Source organism: Carcharhinus amblyrhynchos, chromosome 15 (genome assembly GCF_965287045.1).
Source record: "Carcharhinus amblyrhynchos chromosome 15, sCarAmb.v2.hapA, whole genome shotgun sequence".
Classification (NCBI taxonomy): Eukaryota; Metazoa; Chordata; class Chondrichthyes; order Carcharhiniformes; family Carcharhinidae; genus Carcharhinus; species Carcharhinus amblyrhynchos.
Window position 1 is genome coordinate 39,915,052 of NC_137338.1, and position 21,789 is coordinate 39,936,840.

General features: G+C 40.8%; 1 protein-coding gene across 1 annotated transcript in view; it reads right to left on the reverse strand.

The window, feature by feature from the left end:
* otc (ornithine transcarbamylase) overlaps positions 1 to 21,789 on the reverse strand; it is a 46,296-nt gene that overhangs the window by 21,814 nt on the left and 2,693 nt on the right. Inside the window, exons 2-4 of the mRNA XM_080203276.1 lie at positions 18,086 to 18,224; positions 17,311 to 17,392; positions 5,010 to 5,097 (exon numbers count right to left, since the gene is read on the reverse strand). Of these exons, the coding sequence (XP_080059402.1) occupies positions 5,010 to 5,097; positions 17,311 to 17,392; positions 18,086 to 18,224 (309 nt within the window). The remainder of the gene's footprint in view (positions 1 to 5,009; positions 5,098 to 17,310; positions 17,393 to 18,085; positions 18,225 to 21,789) is intronic.

Genomic DNA, 21,789 nt, shown 5'->3' on the forward strand with positions numbered 1-21,789 from the left:
GGGCACTGCTTGCAATGTACTCACCAGAAACTAATTTTATTGAGATACTCAGTGGTGCAGATTTTAGCTTTTACATTATGGCTTCCTTGGAAGACGACAGTGGGAAACAGCAAAAACTCAGCTTCTAATTAATTTGCTCTGCCTATATAAACCATTATTAACTGTTTCCTTCATTCAAGATAGGGAATCCATCTTTCTGACTTTATTGCACCTTGAATAAAAGGTGAAATCAATGCCCATCTATTCCTCCACCATAACTTCTCATACACACATTTACATCCTATCTCATTATTTAGCCACCAACCCCTCTGATGCAGACTGACACAGACCGCTGTTGATGTTCAAGCTATGGAACACTTTAATTAGGGATGGAAGTCAATGTGAAAGCCACAAACATGCAAATAAAGGCTTCTGCACCATGTAAATTACTTTTCCAGCTGTCCTCATAACAAAAGTCCTCTTTCATTATGTGCAAATAGCAACGTGTTTTAAGTTCAATAATGGGGCTTCATTTAACCTGCCCTTTAATACTGCCATTGCCTTTAAGGCTTAGGCATTGCTTGGACTTCCTCTCCTCACAAAAGGTAATTAACCAATAGGGTGCCTTGGTCCTAATGCCGGCCCTATTCCCATGGTAACGATGGCCTACTGTTCCGTTCAGGTCAGGTCCACGGTACGTCATACTTCTGGAACATGATGCTTCCCTTGCCCCATTACTTGTCCTGGAAAATTGGCCCAATTATGTTTATTGCCATGTGAAAAGATGTGAAGTAGCTGCTCAAGGCGCTATTTTCTTTTGCTGGGTTACTGCTGCGCAGACCTGAAAGATTAGTGCTGCAATTTCAGCAGACAATCATCTAAAGATTAAAATGTCTTAGCTGTTCCATCAATAGGAGTGTTGAGTGGTCTACGTTAAAAGCTGAGAATGTACAAAGCACCATTAGGTGGCTCAGTCCTAACTATTCCTCAAGAAAGCCCTATTTGAGTTAAGAGACTAAACAGCACTGTAATGGAGGTTGCTGAGCAACAGCACACACATCAGCTTGAGCTTGGTGTATTTACACCCTGCTCTGGCTTCAACATTGTAATGTCAGATATTTCAGAATATTTACTTTGATGCAAAACCATTAATTAAACATGTGTTTTCAATTGGCTGGGTCTGAAAGTAAAGACAATTTAAAGAGTTGTAGTTTTGGTCTAACTTGCTTTTTTAAAAACCTTGTGGGGTTAATTGCTGGAATTACTTGATGACGTTCTGTAAATTTGGGATACTAAACTTAATATGATAATAGCATTAGGGTGAGCAAACCCAACTTAAGATCATGTTTACCGTGACAATTTGACACCTATCCAGCGTCACAGATACTGATCTGACAACGTGCACGAATTTTAGTCAAAATAGCCTGACTGAAAGCACAGGTGCTTCATGTGTACGATTGTTGAGCAATCATCTGCCATCGTTCAGTACAAAGGTTTCCAGTCTTTGGCTGGGGTTTACTGGCCCCACCATGGTGGATCTCACCGCAGGGGATGCAACATCTCAACCAAAAGTCCACTGGAGCGATGGAGGCTGACAGGAGACTTGATAGAAGTCTACAAGATTATGAGAGGTGGATAGTCAGAAGCTTTTTCCCAGGGTGGAAGAGTCAATTACCAGGGGGTTTAAGGTGCGAGGGGCAAGGTTTAAAGGAGATATACGAGGCAGATTTTTGTACACGGAGGGTAGTGGGTGTCGGTAACTCATTGCCATGTGAGATAGTGGAAGCGGATACGGTAGTGACATTTAAGGAGTATCTTGACAAGTACATGAATAGGATGGGAATAGAGGGATATGATCCCCAGAAGGTTAGGGGGTTTTAGTTGAGTCAGGCAGCGTGGTCGGTGCAGGTGTGGAGGGCTGAAGGGCCTGTTCCTGGGCTGTAATTTTCTTTGTTCTTTGATTTTCTGCAAGACCGGATGATCTCAGTGGAAGGTGGGTTTGGAAAATCCTGCCCTTTATCTTTCAGCAAAGTTTGGAATTTTGACATAAATTTATCAGACACAGTGGAATTTTTGCAGTTTGTATCCAGCGGAACTTTGACTGCAGAGTGATAGTGACACTCAACCAGACTTGCCAGACCCACTCCCGCTTTCTACCCAAAGTATCATTGGGTCTAGATTGTCCTTTCCCATAATTCACCACGTTGGAGTTGCTTATGGTTGGTTGGACTGGCTTTCTTCTGCTGGAGAAATTGTTCCAGTTGGTTGAACTGACCATGATGACTGTTCCCCATTCCATTCAATGATGCTGGTGTTCCAATGGTGTGCTTTCACCTGAGTTAACTTCACCTTAGCAAGCAACCAATAAAACAGTAAAGAAACAAAGAAAAAAATTTATCCTCTGCTTTTACTAACAAATACACATTAAAGATTGAAGTACACGGGTATGGTCAGCGCAAGTGAGAATTGAGATCACATGTTCAATAACTTGTGTTTAGTCGTCTTATAATTATAAATCAAAAATGCAATTAGCCTAGCCACATCTGGCTAAGATATTGGGGAACACCTAGGATTCTATCTATCTTTTTGCTATTTGTTTCCCATAGACACTTCCTTTATAGTTTAATAGGAACAAAACTCCAGTTAACAATGTATATTTTTACAAACATAACATACTGTATTACAGAATACATCACGCAACATAATTCTTTCACCCTCTCCAGAGCTTTCGTGTCTCCTTCCAGCAGCCTGTGTGCCTAATACTAGGATGTGGGCTTCTTTCAGTTGGTTTCTTTTGTCTCATAATTATAGGCTGTGCTACAATTTCATGAGAAGCTTTGTGCAAGTCACAACTGTAATTGTACCAATTGTACAGAGCTCCTGTATATACAGTAAACTGGGTAGTAAACTATGTAATTAAGCCCCGCTGCTCTGACATCACTTGAATGTTTTGTGCTTGTTTCACAGCTCATAGTGCCAGATAGCCCAGCCCGATTACCCAGGATGCAGCAACGAATGCAGGAGAAACAATGGAAAGCCCATCATTAAAATGAAGAAGTGCAGAGTCAAATGGAGTATTAACCAGAGGATTATACTACTGAGTAAAGGGTCTATTATAAAATGCCATGCTCTCTATTGAAAGACCCAGTACCAGTGAAATACTGCACTAGAAATAAACAGCCTTTGCAGTTGATTCTAAATCTGATCTATTCCAGTCTGATGAAATTCCTTCAAAGAATTCCTTCAAAGGGATGGCATGGTGGCACAGTGGTTAGCACTGCTGCCTCACAGCACCAGTGACCCAGGTTCAATTCTGGTCTCGGGTCGCTGCCTATGTGGAGTTTGCATGTTCTCCCCTTGTCTGCGTGGGTAGCCCTGTGCTCCGGTTTCCTCCCACAGTCCAACGATGTACAGGTTAGGTGGATTGGCCATGTTAAATTGTCCCTTAGTATGGGGGAATTAGCAGGGTAACTAAGCGAGATTACGGGGATAGGCCTTAGATGGGATTGTCGTCAGTGCAGGCTCGATGGATCAAATGGCCTCCTTCTGCACTGTAGGGGTTCTATGATTCTATGAAATGACAATGAAAAGAGTGCTAATTTTTAGGATGATGGACATAAAGAACAGCATTTATTTAAAAAATACATATTTCCCAATACTTTCCTTAATTTTGAGTGTACTATTTAAGCAGACACTTGAACAACGAGAAGTGTAAAAGCTGTGACTTGCACAAAGCATATTATATACAGTAACATATCAAATAAAAAGGTACAACACACCATGCTAATATTAAAAACCATTACTTTCAAAAGGTATTCATATACAAATCTCTATCTTTTGGTCAGTGCTGATCATTTGTGTGCTGACACGAGAACCTTGAAATGTAGCTGCATTAGAAGGGAAGGTTCCCAAGTAGAAACTGCATCATCTCCCTGCATCGGCAAAGGGAAATTACCAAAAGTGGTCCCTGGCACCATCTAGTGGCCAATAACAGGGAACAGAGGCAACAGCATCAGTTCTCATTATCAGAGAATTCAGGCCAGGAAAAAGCAAAGATATAAACTAGGTAGCAGATGGAACGAAAGACAGGAATTTTATCTTATCATATTCATGAAAACAGTAAAAAGTGAACATTTATATTCTTTTCAAAGTACACAATAGAAATGTTCCTTTATTTTATGCCTTAAAATGATTGCATTGATTATTATTAGTTTATTAATGATGTAAGTAGGCTTACATTAACACTGCAATAAAGTTGCTGTGAAAATCCCCAAGTCACCACACTCTGGTGCCTGCTCGGATACACTGAGGGGGAATTAAGCATGGCCAACGCACCTAACCAGCACATTGTTTGAACCGTGGGAGGGAACCGGAGCACCCCGAGGAAACCCATGCAGACATGGGGAGAACGTGCAAACTCCACAAAGGCAGTGACCGAAGTTGAGAATCAAACATGGGTCCCTGGCACTGTAAGATAGCAATGCTACCTACTGTGCCACCGATCATGATGGATGCAACTTTGTGGTTAGAGAGTTGGCACTGTAAATGTTGATCGATCGTTTGATTAATATGAAGCAAAAATTAATTTACAGATAAACTTCTCAGCAACTTGTGGCAAAGTGGAGTTAAGCTGTTGAACTTGCAGAAGACAAATTGTCTGTGATGATTTATTGCTTATAACCCACACTATTTGTTCTAATCGAGTAGCCTGTTACTATTCATTTTCTCTGGCTACTTTACCACTTGGAAAGTAATTACTGCTTCATATTTAACTGACTTCAATGTGGCACGTAGAGGAAAGGTGACACACAGTTCACGCTCTTGATATTTACGTGTTATTTTCCGCTTGTTGGTAGTTCTATTGGATTCTTTTATGAAAAGTCATAAATTCTGAAGAATACAACTTAGCCACTCTGTTGCAAATTCACTTTTGCACTGGAGGCAGATTTTTCTTTAGTTTCAATTACTACAATACATTTAGCACAATTTTCATCATTACCCCTTCACTCAACATTTATGGTGTCACTAACCTTGCTGTGTCTTTACGACTCTCATTTACCCCCAGATGAATATCTTGTGTTGTAAGGAAGCAGGGGTGCCCTCCAAGCAATGCAAACCCTTCAGAAGAAAAGCAGAACGAGTATTAATAGTAACACTGAATGATGAAGAAGCAACTTATTTATGTTTCTGCATAACATCTTCACCAAAATTTCCAAAACTTTTTTAGCTTATTGACCATTATTTGTATAGTTTGCGACCAGTTGTCCAAGAATTGGTAACAGGCGCTGCAGGCAGAATGAGCAGACATTAATCTGAGATAGCTTCAAGGTCAAAGTACCTGTTGCCCATTTAATTATGCATTTATTCAATTCCCTCTACGCCTTTAAAATAAAGCATTTTGTAGGTTTTACATCTGTATTATATCTATTACACTGTGAATGAAATTTGCAATAAAGATCAAACAAAAATACAAAACTAAATAACACCTTGTTTAGGGAATGGGTAAGAACAAAGTTTGTAGAAGGCAAATATGGACTGGACCCATAGCAGGCTGCATAATGGTATTGTCACTAAACTAGTAATTCAGAGTCCAAGGCTAATGTTCTGAGGATCCAGATTTGAATCCTGCCAAGGCAGATGATGAAATTTGAAAGTTTAATGGAAATATTATTGTGAAAACCCACTTGTTTCTCTAATGTACTTCAGGGAAGGAAATCTGCCATCCTGACCTGGTCTGGTCTACATGTGACTCCAGATCCACAGCAATGTGGTTGACACTTAAGTATCCCCTCAAGGGCAATTAGAGATGGGCAATAAACATTGACCCAGCCAGTAGTACTCACATCCCATGAAATAATTTTTTAAAAGTTACCAAGACTTGTTGAGGATTAAGACAGTGGGGCTGATTTTTAATCTGATCCAGCCTATGGGGATCAGGTCAAACACTAAATTCTTACACCACCTGATCTTGATCTCCATTCAAGTCATTTGATATTAAAACAAAATACAGTGTAAAACCTGTATTCCCAACTTCCCCACTGAGTGGATTAGATCAGATTTACACCCAATATTTCAAAAATAACTTTCAGGAAGAAATGCTTTTCATTGACATATTTTGCTGTTGTTTTGACACTGATCAGTGTTCTTACACACGGATTTCAAACTTAACAGTTCCTTTAATTACATTCGAGCAGAGCTCGAGATGGAAGTGTTTGGTTGTGACACCCACTCCATTACCTTTTGTCCTATTTGCACAAGGAAAGTGAAATCATTTCCACATGACACTAATTTATTTAACCTGAAATGGCCATGAGATTAGGCCTGTCATACAAGCAAAGGATCTCTTGCAAAACTATTATTTGAACATATTATCTGAATGTTGCTCACAATGGATATCTACATTTTAATACTAAATGTGGTGTTTTTGCATCTTCATTCCTTGAGTTGTATTTTTATTAATAGCTTTATAACTATTATCTACAGATTTTTTTTTAAATAGGCAGGCCTTTGAAAGGCTCAGTGAAGTCTTTCACTTTTGGTTGAAAGAATACAAACTAAGAGACATGGGGAAGAATTTTATGACCTCACTTGAGTGAGACCAAAAATTCCTGCCCGAATTCACCGGACATTTTCATTGTCCGCCCCTCACCTGTTCTGATTCTGAGGCGGGCAAGGTGGTAGAATCCCAGTGATTAGTTTAACTACAAACAGGAGTACAAGTTTGAGAAAGACTTGATTGAGAATGAAATAAAGTTTTCACTATGAACAGTGAAAATAATTCACAGTTCATTATCTAGGTTGATTCTTCAATGAAATAGAATGCAGTGATGATCACATCTGTTCTTCTACCCATGATGTTATCTAAAGATTACAGAGCCCAGGATAATCAATCAGCTTTCCTCTTCACTTTGAGCTGCCAACTTCTTCTTGTTATACAGGATGTTGAAGTTTTAGGTTGGGCGTATATGTCTGTGCATTTCAAAAATGAAAACATTAGCCTGATTCATGTAATGGCAGTGTTGCTTCCAGCGAGAAAACCAGTCGATTTTCTCTCCAGATCTTAAACACGCTGCCAAAAAAAATCAAGGAGGCATATTTCAAGTCATCGTGTGAGTGGGGTGAGGATTAACATACCGGCAAAACCCAGCTGCACAGAGATCAGGGTGCTATCTTTAATGGGCGCCCTGATCAGTACCTGAGTCAACCTTTCCCTCCATCCCTGTTCCCCAGCCCACAAGGAGTTCATAAGGGGACCCTCTTCCCACTCTCAGAGTCGGCATTTCTCTATACCCCTGCCCACCTGATCATTGGCCCCTTCTGTCTTCCCCTACCCCCAATCATTGACACCTACCCACCTTCTTTGCCCATACACTTCCCCGATCATCAGTACCTACCCACTTTCCCTCTCCCCCCACCCCACTCCAATCATCATCATCTACCCACCTTCTCTCACCCCCTCACCCCACTCCGAACATCAGCATCTACCCACCTTCTCTTTTCCCCTCCTCCCACTCCCAGTCTGAGCCGGTACCCACCTCCAACACCCCCCCTTTACGGATACTGTTCCTCAGCTGCCACCACAACTAAATGAAACCTCCTTCTCCAGTAGGCTCCCGCTGGGGTCCACCACTTGGCACAGGTTGGCACTGCCATGTTAGCATAGTGCCAACCTGTGTCATGGGGCAGTGTCAGGCAGCATTGTCAGGCACTGCCTGGCCATGTCCCTCTCCCTTTAGTTTTATGACCCCGGGGAGACGTCCATGACAGGTTTATTTGACACAAATGGATAGTAAATGGCGCCAGCATGAATATCTAGTTAGAGGGCAGGGGAAGTTCCAAAGAGAGTGCTTGCTAATGACATGCTAATATATTAAAATGAGCTTTCTGCAGTCCTGCGGAGTGTTTCACACCAAGTCACCAGCGATGGGCCAGTAAAATTGGAACTCTGAAACTCACTAGTACAAACTGCACTCTCCAGATTTTGAGTATGTGGCACCATTTCCATTGATGAACAGTGCGGGGTCAAAATCGCTCCCAGTGTCTTACCCCGATCCTAGAAGCTACAGAAAAACAACTAAATTTTGACCTCCTCCAAGTCTTCCCACGTCCAATTTTGAACTAAGCAAAAACTGCTGTTTAATGGCAGACGACTGCTCACACGGTCACATCCCATGCTACAATATGTGAATGAGGCTGGACAGTGGAAGTCACTTCTGATTTTATTCAGCCAATTCAAAAGCAGCTTTTAACTTCAATTAGCCATTAACATCAGTCTGGGCATTTTCAAAACAGGTATGTTCAAAAAGTCCTGTGAACATCAAAAATCTTGCACCCAATTAGAAAAGATTCCGCTGTGTCCTTTCCTCACAAATGTGAACACATTCAGTTCAAACTTACTACTCTTCACCAGATGTCAACCTTGCTGCTCATAAGAAGCACACTTTTAACTGTAAAGCTGTTTTCGCTATTGGAATGCATTAAAAATATATATTAATAATTTGGACAGCAGTAAAAAGCACTCAGAGAGCTCCTGTCTAATACAAAGGATAAGGCCTTAGGTCCAACCTCAGCTCACGCATTCTTCTTCTTCTTCATAACAATAAACCATCAGTGTTTTCTTTGCTGTTTGAACTCCATGAACAGCAAGTTATGTTGATTGAATGACAGACTACAAAAATGTAAATTACATTGCAAATTTTCTCAGCTCAGTATTACATTATACTTCCTCTTGATCTCGAAATCACCCCCTCCATTCATAACATTAAAATTTCATCCAATTACAACTCTTTCTCCTTTTCTTTGGGAGTTGGACGGCACGCAGGCGCCAGTGAGTGACAACTGAATGGATACTTTGTCAGATGGGAGACTCTCTGTCTTCCTCATCAAAATCAATTGGAAACTCGGATCTCAGAACAATCCTGCCACATTAAGGGATCATGTGTGTTCCCTGGTCGGCGTGTCGCTGCATTAAAATATTTGCCTCTGGCGTTGCAGACCATCTTTGCATGTGAAATAGCAGGATAAGAGGGCAGTGTTTTAACAGGTATGGTCGGGGGAGGGGAGTGGGTCGATGCCTATAGTCAAATATAGCAGTCACATTTAGCATTCCGAACACAGGGAAGAGAAGGGTCATATGACATAGTTCTCTGCACTGAAAGGAAACAATGCAGTGGTGAGCATGCCTGACTGAATATGTAGATACTTCCCTCATGTCTGAAAGCTGCAACTCATGCAAAACACACAAGGAACATCAATTATATGCAACTTCAGTGCCTGAATATAATGGACCCAGTGACTGAGTGTAATGTACAAGCAGATCCAGAGTAACCCTGAATGAAACGGCTAACTTTTGACGTTTCCCATGTTGTGGAGTTGCTGCAGTCATTGTGTACAGCAGAAAGCTCATTCCAGGCTTCGCTGCTGCACAGGGCAGTTTCCCCACTGTATCTGGGCAATTCCATGATCCTGCAGTCACTTGCAAAACAGGAGAGAAAAAAATTCCCTCCTCCACTGTTGGTGAACTGGCTCCCACCTCCTCAAGCTGCAGATCCACTAGGATCAACTAAACACTTGATATACAATACTCCTTCCTTTTGAGCTAAACCATTCTTATGGAAAGGGTACAGGAGCAACAGGCCACAACGTTCCCCGTGGAGCTCTGAGGAGAACCCTTTTCCTTCTGGCTCCACAAAGAGAAAACTTAGATTGGAGGACATCTTAGATATCTGACAGAAAAGTGGCAGCAGCTTCCCCACAGAGAGTCCCCCGTAGAGAGGGCTAACATGTAAATAACGGTTCTAGCAACATAACAAGACTTTCATTTGCATAAATTTGAGGCTCGCCTCTGCTGCTAGCAGGTGTCTTAGTCACCTCACTGCAGTGAGTGGTTAAAAAGCTGACTAGCAGGATTCTCATGGAAACAGAGGCATTAAGACACAATATTCCCTTTTAGGCAGAAACCTGGGAGAGGCTGGCTGACTGTCCAATGATAAGCACCGTGATGCCACTGGTAGTGCATGGCCATTGGGATGGAAGTCTTGTACCTGGAAGCTACAGATACCAACAATAACTTGCTTCTTAGAACATTTGAATGCCTAATCAATAAATTAATGATGTAGAGATGCTAGCGTTGGATAGTAAGAAGTCTCACAGCCCAGTTTAACCTGGGTGTTTTGAGACTTCTTACAATAAATTAATGGGTGCTCTCCTCTCACCTGCAAACCTGCTCAGGCAAAACCCAGGAGAAGGTGGGATGATATCGGGATCCCAACCAATATCGCTTTTTAGACTCAAACCATCTCCCCATTAGTAAAAAATCCCCCAAAGGTTTTCTCGAGTTGAAGAATTCTTGTGCTGCTACATTCACTAAGTAACATCAATCATTGGAGAAATATAAAATATGGCCAAAACCCATGATGGATCATGTTGATTTTGTGGGTAAAAATGAATGATTTCTAATCAACAGCTCACTTTACGTCTCTCCCACTATTTTTAAACTTCCATTCAAGTCAATAAGTGACAAACATCTCATTCCCCCCTCAACATGATAACCAACAGTAAAACATTCTTACATGTACAAAGATAAATGAAGCCCTGATTACTTGCACTTTGTTACAATGGAAATTTCAGCAGCTTTGTAGCATCCCTTATTAAAAATGCAGTAAATTAATCCCATCAAAATCTCCTGCTGTCCTTTCCATTTACACTCATTGCTGGTACGGTCTCAGTGCCCATTCCAAACAGGTTTCTGCATCTGTGCTAACTGACACATTGACAGCAGAGTTCACTTCAAAGCCCACCCCTAGAGAATGAACTTGCTGATGAAACGGGTTCTGATCTCTATGATTCAGATTGTTTTAATATTTCCCACAGAATTTTCTTCTTCATTTGATTCTTAATTTAAGCATTTTCTTTCCTGGACAGTACTCCACTTCCACAAATATTTTCTGATCAAAAGAAGCTCCATTTTGGCACTGCTCTGTAAACTCCTCCTCCCCATTCCCCCTTTCTTGCAAAACATATGAGTGATGCAAGGTCCCTGCTACTTCCATAGCCTTATTGTACTGTACCTTACAAGCCATGGACACATTTTCCACCAATTTCTGTGTAATTCAGTAGAGACATTTATAAACTTATTTTTAAGAAACTAAGCATTTTGTATCATCATAAAATAAATTGTTCTTACTGTCATAAAGCCAGTGGGAATAATGCACTGTAATTGTTTACACTCCTCGGCAGTAAAGCTGAACTTTTGGCTGCACTTCTATTTCAACCAGATACATTCCTCGAGAGTAAGCAAAAATGTCAGTCGTAATTAATAGAAGCAAGATCTTAAAAGATATGCAAGGCTGTTATGAACAGCTATCATTGATAAACATTGTTCATGAAGCTCTCCTTGCAGTTTCCCTTAACTTCAATAATTCAGAAAATGTTATTTTTTATCATATAATCATTTATCTTTGTTGCTAGTTTTTCTTTTTATCTATAATGTTGTAATTGAATACAAATAGAATACACAGTGCCTCATTGCTGTCAAGTGAGATGAATTTTCTTTGTTTGGTGCTGTGCGGGATTACCCATTCTAAAAATATTTCCACTATGTCCATCAGAAGATTGTACCGCCTACTCTGATGTTTTTCAAAGCTTTTTGCCAATCAGTCAACTAGATCGATAAAAGGAAGTTGCACAAATACCACAGGAATTCTAAAGCTTTTTTTATTCTCGAGTGCCACCAGATGGCCAGCATTTATTGTCCATCCCTAGTTGCCCAAGGCAGTTGAGAGTCAACCACATTGCTGTGGCTACAGAGTCACATGTAGGCCAGACCAGGTAGGGACGGCAGATTTCCTTCCCTAAAGGACGTTAGTGAACCAGATGGGTTTTTCTGACAATCGACAATGGTTTCACAGGCATCAGCAGGTTCTTTAGTTCCAGATTTTTTTGTTGAATTCAAATTCCACTATCTGCTGTGGTGGGATTCAAACCCAGGTCCGCAGAACATTAGCTGAGTTTCTGGATTAATATTCTAGCAATAATATCAGTAGGCCATCAGTTACCAAAATAGTTAATATCATAAAGGCCATTCAGCCCAGCAAGTCTGCACAACCACAATTTCACCCAGGCCCTTTCCCCACAACCTCATGTATTTACCTTAGCAAGTCCCTTCATACTAAGGGGCAATTTAGCATGACCAATTAACCTAACCCGCATATCTTTTGACTGGGAGGAAACCGAAGCACCTGGAGGAAACGCACACAGGTATGTGGAGAATGTGCGAACTCCACACAGACTGTGCCCCAAGCCAGGAATCGAACCAGGTCCCTGGCACTGTGAGGCAGCAGTGCTAACCACTGTGCTACCATGTCGCCCCCACAATTAAAAATGCCATTTAAGTACCAAAGCAAATATTAAAAGGGGCATAATCAAAACTTCAACAATCCATAAACACCACAATGCAAACTTAATTTATAATGATTTGTTTCTTGTCACTGGCAGGGTGGGGCCTGATAGAGACAGCAAGGCTGGCTCCACAGAGATCAGGGCATCATCTTTAAATAGTTTCAATAGTTACATTTAGGGTGTCCCCGCCAATCACAACAAAACACCATCACTCCCTCATCATGACTCTTCCTGCTCCCACCTCACCACACAGTGGAGGAGCGTTCTCCGCCCCTACCAGAGCCCAATGGCACTACCTTCATGTGCCCCCTTGGCACAGCAAGGATCCAGACACAGCAATGCACAGCCTTGCCCTTCACCCCTCAGGGCATCCAAACACCCCCAGCTTGGCCATCATCACAAGATTTTGCTTAATCCCCAGTAGTTATTTTGTGCTAGGTTCCCATTGACTTCAGTTTTGTTAGGGTTCCTAGGTGTCATACTTGGTCAAATGTGGCCTTATTGTCAATTCAAGTCATTTTCATCTCACCTCTGGAATTCAGTTCTTTGTTCATGTTTGAACTAAGATTGTAATCCTGAGTGATCCTGGCAGAACCCAAACTGAGACAGTGAGCAGGTTATTGCTAAGAAAGTGCAGTGTGATAGTACTGTTACTGACCCCTACCATCACCTTATTGATGACTGAGAGTAGAGTGCTGGGGTGGTGTTTGGATTTATCCTGTTTATTTGTGTACAGGACATACCCGAGCAATTTTTCACACTTATTTATTTATACACTCTGTCAACGCTGATATACTATCCCATGAACCCTTTTCTTGTGCAATAACCTTTCCTCATCAAATAGCTTAAAAATCCAAATATACTTACACCCCTTTTTTCTTAATATTTTGATCATCCTTTGTTCTGTCAGGCTTACTACTCATATCAATATTATAAGCCTGTTGTTTTTAACTTAACACTACCTTTAACCACTTTCATTCACCATAGATGTATCCCTTTTCCCATGGAGATTATAATTCTCAGTAAGTCCATATTGAGAAATACGTAATAATTCTTAAATGTTTGCTGTTGCTCATTTGCAGTAATACCTTTTAAACCAATTTCCCATTGCACCGTAGCTTACTTATCCTTGGCTTCATTTTGCTCTAGTTTTCAACTTACAAATGTCACGCTCAACTCAATGTGAATTTCTATCACATTAAGATCACTCCCTCAGAGGATCCCTTGTTATGAGATTACTAATTAACCCTGTCTCATGGCACAAAACAAAATGTAATGTAACCAGTTCCCTGGTTGGTTCCACAACGTATTGTTCTTGGAAACTGTCGTGAACACATTCTAACTTGTCCTCTAAATGACTTTTACTGATTTAATCAGTCTATTGAAGATTAAAATCATGCATTATTATTGCATTCTCATTTTATAACTATTCTCTAAAACTAATTTAAGAAATGTAACATGTTTAGATATGAAAGAGACTTCCTTTGATTGAAATTTCAATTTTCCTTGAAAGTTTGACTTTTTTCTTTTATTTTAGAACACAAGAACATAAGAAATAGGAGCAGGAGTAGGCCATCTAGCCCTTCGAGCCTGCCCCGCCATTCAATAAGATCATGGCTGATCTGTCGTGGCTCAGTTCCACTTTCCCGCCCTCTCCCCATAACCCTTAATCCCCTCTCTTATCAAGAACCCATCAACCCGCTTCTTAAAAATATTTAGCGAGGCAGCCTCCACCACTTCAACGGGCAGAGAATTCCAGAGATTCACCACCCTTTGAGTGAAGAAGTTCCTCCTCAACTCCGTTCTAAACCGCCTCCCCTTTATCTTGAGGCTGTGCCCCCTAGTCCTACTGTCTTTTTTGAGCGGGAAGAGTCTCTCCACCTCTATCCTATCCCTCCCATTCATCATCTTATACGTCTCAATGAGATCTCCCCTCATTCTTCTAAACTCTAACGAGTACAAGCCTAGTTTATTCAGCCTCTCCTCATAGCTCAACCCCCTCAACTCCGGTATCAGCCTAGTAAACCTCCTCTGCACTCCCTCCAGGGCCAAAATATCCTTGTGCAGGTGCGGCGCCCAAAACTGTGGGGGGCTTCCAACTTCAGAGTTAGAATCATAGAATAGAATCCCTGCAGCGCAGGAGGAGACCATGTGACCCATCAATCCTGCACCAACAACAATCTCACCCAGCCCTATCCCCATAGCCCCCATGACTGTATTTACATTGCTGAACACCCTGACACTAAGAGGCAATTTAGCATGTCCAATCAACCAAACCCACATATCTTTGGAGTGTGGGAGGAAACCAAGCACCTGGAGGAAACCCACACAGACGCAGATAGGATTTGCAAACACATAAGCAGTGACCTGAGGCTGGAAGTGAACCCGGGTCCCTTGCACTGTGAGGCAGCAATGCTAGCTACTGTGCCACTGAGCTGCCTCTATAGCACTTTTGGGTACACAAGTGCAGAAACTTCAAATGATGGTTGAGACACATTTCAATAAATCCAGAAAAATGATTAGTGTTTGCATTGTTGGGCCTTTTACATTTACTATGTTGCAAATGTTTGTCATTCTTTTGCTGACTCAGTAAATGATAAGAAAGTAAATGATTTAATTGTTTGTCAAGACAGTCAGTTACCTTTGTGAAATAGACAAATAATGTTGAAAGGTTTGTATTAGGTGGTTTTAGAGTTGCTTTAAACTGTCTTGATGTGGTGATTGCAGTTCTTTCATTTGGGGACTGTAGGTACTGGCGGCTGTTAAAGCTTACAACAAATAAAAAGTCCAAATTGGTACAACTAAAAGATCTGCAGGCTCTAAATATCTGCAGTTTTGTTGTGCTGATGCAGTAACCTAAATTAGAAAAAAAAAATCAGTTGAGCTAAACTAAAGTAGAACTAAAATAGTGAAGAAAAATGGCAAAATGGTCGTACACAGGGAGTTTGCAAAGAGTTAGATATATATAGTTATTGAGAGAATTCTAGTGAAATAAAGTTTGATGAGATCAAATTTTATCTATGACAGGATTTTTTTCTTGAAGTATTCACTTCACTCATCATGCTGTATGTGAAATAAGTTATACAGATTTGGAATAATGTTTGAATCTGGTTTTACTGTTCACTCAGGGAGGCCAAGGTGCTGTGCATCTCGTGGTCTGGAGTTATGGATCATGATGGTGGAGGTTCCAATGTTTTTTCCATCACATGGCTGACCAGGAATCTCTCCCACTCTACCATCTGCAATTGTGTTGGAAGGATTTGCAGACTGATATTCAAATTGCTTCGTCTCATTATGGAAGTACCTCCCAAGGGTGGCCTGGTGGCACAGTGGTTAACGCTGCTGCCTCACAGCAGCAGGGACCTGGGTTCAATTCCTGGCTTGGGTCACTGTCTGTGTGGAGTTTGCACATTCTCCCTGTATCTGCTTGGGTTTCATCTGGGTGCTCTGGTTTCTTCTCAGTCCAAAGATGTGTGGGTTAAGTTGATTGGCCATGCTAAATTGCCCCTTAGTGTCCCAGAATGTGTAGTTTAGAGGGATTGGCAGGGTAAATATGTGGGCTTATGGGGATAGAGCCTGGGTGGGATTGTTGTGGGTGCAGACTCAGGCTGAATGGTCTCCTTCTGCATTGTAGGGATTCTATGATTCCTTTGTTATCAAGTCAGCAATGGGACTCAAATCTGGAGCATCTGGCTCAGAGACAGGGATACTGCCTACTGTGCCACAGGACCTCTTTGTAATAATGTTTACGTGTCATCACATTGTTCAATGACATGCTTTATCCAACCCATTTTGCATTCCCTAGCCATTTCCTGTTCAGTTTGATATTATGTAAAAATAGCAGTGGTCCTTCTGTGCGCCCAACTCAGTACTTGATCCAAATTTGATGCAACTTCTCTCAACAAATACCACTGCTTCCCATCATTAAACAAATTTCTGATTTACTGCCAGGTTTTGCTGAGTCCCTAGTGTTTTAAGCTTAACTAGTAACCTCTTGCAAGGAATTCCAGGTAACAGATCTGCAGTATTTGGGTCTACTCATCATCCTTTTTAAAGGATACCATGTTAGTCTGTTTCCAATCTACTTATACCATCCAGTCTGTCATAACAATTCAGATGGTTCACAAATATAAGGCACTAAATCTCTTAGTACTTGTTAAGCCCATTAAATTTTCTTGAATTATTTAGCAAATTACTCCTTACATTGTTATTGGTATCCTGGACCTTCACCTATGTATTTCATAAGAAACTAAAGCCAGAGTAGGCCATTTGGCCCATCAAGCTGCCTCCACCGTCCAGCAAGATCATGACTGATTGTCTGCCTCAACTCCTTTATTTCACATCATTCCTATACCCTTAAAACCAAATACTTATTGAACTCTTTTTTGAATGTGCTCAATGACGGAATGCCCACAGCTCTTTGGGGTGGAGAATTCCAAAAGGTTCACAATCCTCTGAGTGAAGTTTTTTTTCTTAATTTTAGTCTGACTTCTTATTGAGCCCACAAGATCTGGAGCCTCCAGCCAGAGGTAACATTTTCCCTACCACAATCCCATCAATCCCCTTAAGAATTTTGTATATTTAAATTAGATCACCTTTTATTCTTCAAAACTTGAGAAAAAGTAGCATATTCTACTCTGTCTCCTCACAGGACAATCCCTTCATCCATAAAAAGTTTGGTGAAGTTCTGTTGCACTCTCTCTAGAATAAGCATGCCTTTCTTTAGATAAGGACGCTAAACTGAACACAGTACTGCAGTGTGCCCTCATCAACACCCTGTATAACTGTAACAAGACTTTGTTACTTCTAACCTCTTTGTGACAAACGCTAACACGCTGTTTGCCTGTCTTTAACTGAGAAAAAAAATCACCAGATGCAACTAGGGAAGATCTACTGTTACATATACACAGTATTTCGAGAACTATTTCTCACCTGTTTCTGTAGAAATTCTTGTCCTGGTGCTCCTCTTTTCAAATATCATGGCAATAGATTTGCCTTGAAGTAAAGGGAGGAACTGTTATAATCCATAAAGTAGAGGAATAAAAACAAAATAAGATTAGAAACTTCATTGTTGATGCAAGACCTCCGTACTAGAAACATCAGCAAACATTGCCAATACTTTGAGTCTAGCAATTATTAATGCAAAGACCACAAGACTCAGAGTGGGAAGGGTGAAACAGAAAATTCTCATTCAAACTTTCCAATGACTATCTATCACAGGGCCCATCAGCATGCTCACCTGGAACAGGTGATATCCAAAGTTTGAAAAATCCATATACAATTAAATCCAAATTATTTCGGTTCAGACTCAGCTAAGATTTTACAGTTTTGACTTCTGCATTGAATTATTCTCAAGTAGGCAGCAGAAACTGCTTTCATTTATGAGGGCAGTTTTTCCTAAAGGCTTAAGTGTCATGAGGAATAAATCAATTTTCTGAGCTTCCTCTCACCTGAAATTATTTGTCTCGATCAGACCTAGAAATTGGTCTCTAGGAAAGCAGAAGAAAACCCAATTCACACCTAATCAATAATGCCAAACACTTACTGCATGAAACTTTGTACCAAAGCCTGTAGGATGTATGCCTGAGAGGCATCACTGGAAAGGAGATAGAGAGACATCATTGGGAAAAATACACACAAATAACAGAAGATCTCAGTGAATCCACATATCAAAGAAAATTAGTGATGTTATGATTCTGCCAGTTACCTCTCCTTTCTCTTTAATTCTCATTTTCAGATCAGCTGCTGTCCATAATAGTTGCTTTATTTCTTCACCATTAAAATCCTTGAGAGTTAATAGGTGACGACCTTTTAGAACAGCAGCACCCAGCATAACTTGGCCACATCTGCAATCAGAACCCAACAAAGCGTTACATTCTGAGTTATACTTTAATGCACCAAAATGAGCTTGTAATTATTTTTTGCCTTAACATGAACAGTGAATAGTATCTGTTTCAAAGTTATACAAAAACAGACCGTGCTTCTTTATAGAGACAGAAAATGCTGCTAAGAGACAGCAGGTGACTTGGATCTGAAGAGGAATAAAAGGTTAACATAGAAAGAATTGTGGTACAGTTGGAGGCTAATCAGTTGGCATGGAGGACCTAAATACTAACCTGACCATCCAGTTTTTGGCCTGCAGTCCTGTGGTTGCAGCACTTCAAGTATATCTCAAAGACATTTTTAATGCACTGAAGGTTTCTGCTTCCATCATCCTTTCAAGCAGAATGTTTCATATCCCCACCACCTTTTTGGGTGAAAAATAATTCTCAACTCCTCTCTAATCTTTCTATGATTACTTTTAAATCTATGCACCCTTGGTTAATGACCTCTCGTAGAAGTATGTCGTTCCTATCCATAGAACCATAGAATCATTACAGTTCAGAAAGAGACCATTCTGCCCATCGAGTCAGCACCAACTCTCCGAAAGGGCATCCCTCTCCGCTCCTCCCTGCAATCCCACACATTTCCCATGGCTAATCTACCTACCCAACACGTCTTTGGGCTTTCCATTCCATCCATGACCCCCATAATTTTATACACCATGTTTACATTTAATTGATCTGCGTATTTCAGCAATTTCGCCTCAATTTCTTTCTCTCTCAATTACTTTTCCACAAAGTCATTACTATGGCCACAAAACTGAACCAGAACAAAGACCTATTGGGCCTCAATATGATATGAATCAACGGCACAAAACCTTTAACAAAATGATTTACTGAATTGATTGCCAATGACAATCTCCATTTAAAGATTAAAACTAAAGGTTTTATATGTAACTGCACGATACATAGAAACATGCATAGAAACGTGAAGCAGGCGTAGATTATTCTACCCTTTGAGCCTGCTCCACCATTCATTATGATCAGAGCCCATCATCAAATTCAATACACTGATCCTGCTTTCTCTCCCTATCCCCTTCGTCCCAAGAGTTTTATCTAATTCCTTCTTGAAACCACACAATGTTTGATTCAATTACTTTCTGTGAAATGAATTCCACAGATTCACAACTCTCTGGGTGAAGAAATTTCTCCTCACCCCAGTCCTAAAAGATTTATCTCTTATCCTCAAACTATGACCCCTAGTTCTCCATCATAGGGAACACTCTTTCTGAGTCTAGCCTATCTAATTTTGTTAGAATTTTGTAAGTTTCTTTGAGATCCTCTCTTAATCTTCTAAGCTCCAATGAATATAATCCTACCCGATTTAGTCTCTCCTCATATGTCATTTTTGCCATCCCAGGAATCAGCCTGGTAAACCTTTGCTGCACTCCCTCTGTAGCAATTTGCCTTCTTTACTGCCTGCTGTACCTGTGCACTTACTTTCAGTGACTGATGAACCATTTTAGAGTTAAGGACTTTTAGAAAATAACCACCAATGGATCTACTATTTCTAGGGTCACATCCTTAACTGTTCTGGGGTTAAGATTATCAAATGGTGGAGATTTATCTGCCCAAGATTCCATTAACTTCCCCAAAACCATTTCTTTACTAATACTAATTTCCTTCAGCTCCTCAGTAAAACTTTTGTTTCTCAGAACTTCCGGTACATTGTTTCTAACTTCACAAAAGATGACATCAATAAAGTACAAATTTAGCTCCTCAGCCATTTTTTTCTTTCCCGTTATGAATTTCTGCTGTTTCGGACTGTAAGTTCAGTTTTTGTCAATCTTTTCCTCTTTACGTACCCATAGAAAGTTTTACAGTCAGTTTTTATGCTCCCCACTTGCTTACTTTCTTACTCCATTTCCCCTTCTTAATCAATCTCTTGGGCTGCCTTTGCTGAATTTTAAATTGCTTCCAATTCTCAGGTCTGTTGCTTTTTCTTACCAATTTGTATGCTTCACCTTTGAATCTAATACTATCTCTAATTTCCCTTGTAAGCCTTGGTTTGGCCACAGTTCCCTTTCCATTTTTGCACCAAATAAGAAGAAACAACTTTTGGAGTTCACCTATTCATTCCTTGAATTCCTGCCATTGCCTGCCCACTGTACTTTCTTTCAGTAATGTTTCCCAGTGCATCACAGCCATTATAGTTACTTTCATTGAGATTCGGAACACTGGTCTCAGAATCAACTACCTCACTATCCACCTTGATTAAGAATTTCATCATATGTCACTAATCATGTGTCACTCATCCCCAAGGGTTTTCTCACAACTAGATTGCCAATTAATCCTTTCTCATTCCACAATACCCAATCCAAGATGGCCTATTTCCTGGTTGGTTCCTCATTGCATTGGTCCAGAAATTCCTCCTCTTTTGTGCTGTGACTAATTGAACTCATCCAATCTACACGCAGATTAAAGGCACCCATATCCGGTGTTCCTGTATCACATGCATCTCTGATTTGTTTGAACTTCAGTCCCACATTCCTGAACTAGGGGCACCTGGCGCAAAGAGGGTCAGGAAAGGCGGGGGATCTCCTCGTGAACCCGCTCTTGGGCCTGGCCAAACTTGCTATCAACAGGTTCAGCGAGTGGGTGACGGAGTGGGTCACCCAACCTGACTGTCTGCACCTCTGCCGCGGTTACATTCACAGCCGAGTATCCCTGGAGACGGAGCATGTGGAGTCCACGGGCACCATAAAGGCCTTTTGTGCCTGTTGCGTTCCGAAGAGGGCGGGTGTGCAACATTGACCCTTTTAATCACGTTTTGGTTTGACATTTTATGCTTTGTCTTTTGGTTGGGCGGTTCTCTTCTTTTTGGGGCTGCCCTTTTTGCTTTGTGCTCGGATTTGATTGATTTAGTTTATTGCTTTTGCATTAAAAGAAATGTCTTTGATCTCTGATTTCCTGTCCAATGCCATTCCTAATATTCCCACTACAGTCTGGTGGTCTTATACGATAGGCATATTAGATAATTCCTTGGTTACCTGATTGTCATTTCTAAATAAACCTATCCATTTTCAAGAAGGATATAACAATCAGTGACCATAAGACACAGGAGCAGAATTAGGCCACTTGGTTTATTAAGTCTGCGCTGTCATTCAGTCATGGCCATTCACCAACCAATCCAGGTACAATGTGACTTGGTTTTAACGGGTCTCAAAAATCCAAGCAAACTGTTTAATTAAAAAAATCATCTGTTGCACAAGCTCTTTCAAGCCTCTTTTGCTACACTTCAATCACATGACACCAGGTATTTTTTTATCTCACACATTGAATTTTATTGCCTTAAAAAAATTAATTGGTAACCAGGGCGTCATTTTCCTACAGCAGGAAACCAAACTAAATTGGTTAATCTCCTGTATCACCAGATCATCTCCCTTATCAACCACCCTCTTCCCCCACCAAAGGAGCAATCTTTTGCTGGCATAACATTTGACATGTGATAGTGCCTCTGTTTGATTCTAGATGGTAGACAGCTGTCAGCTAATACATTGTACTTTTTGTGGGATAGCAATCTGGAAAA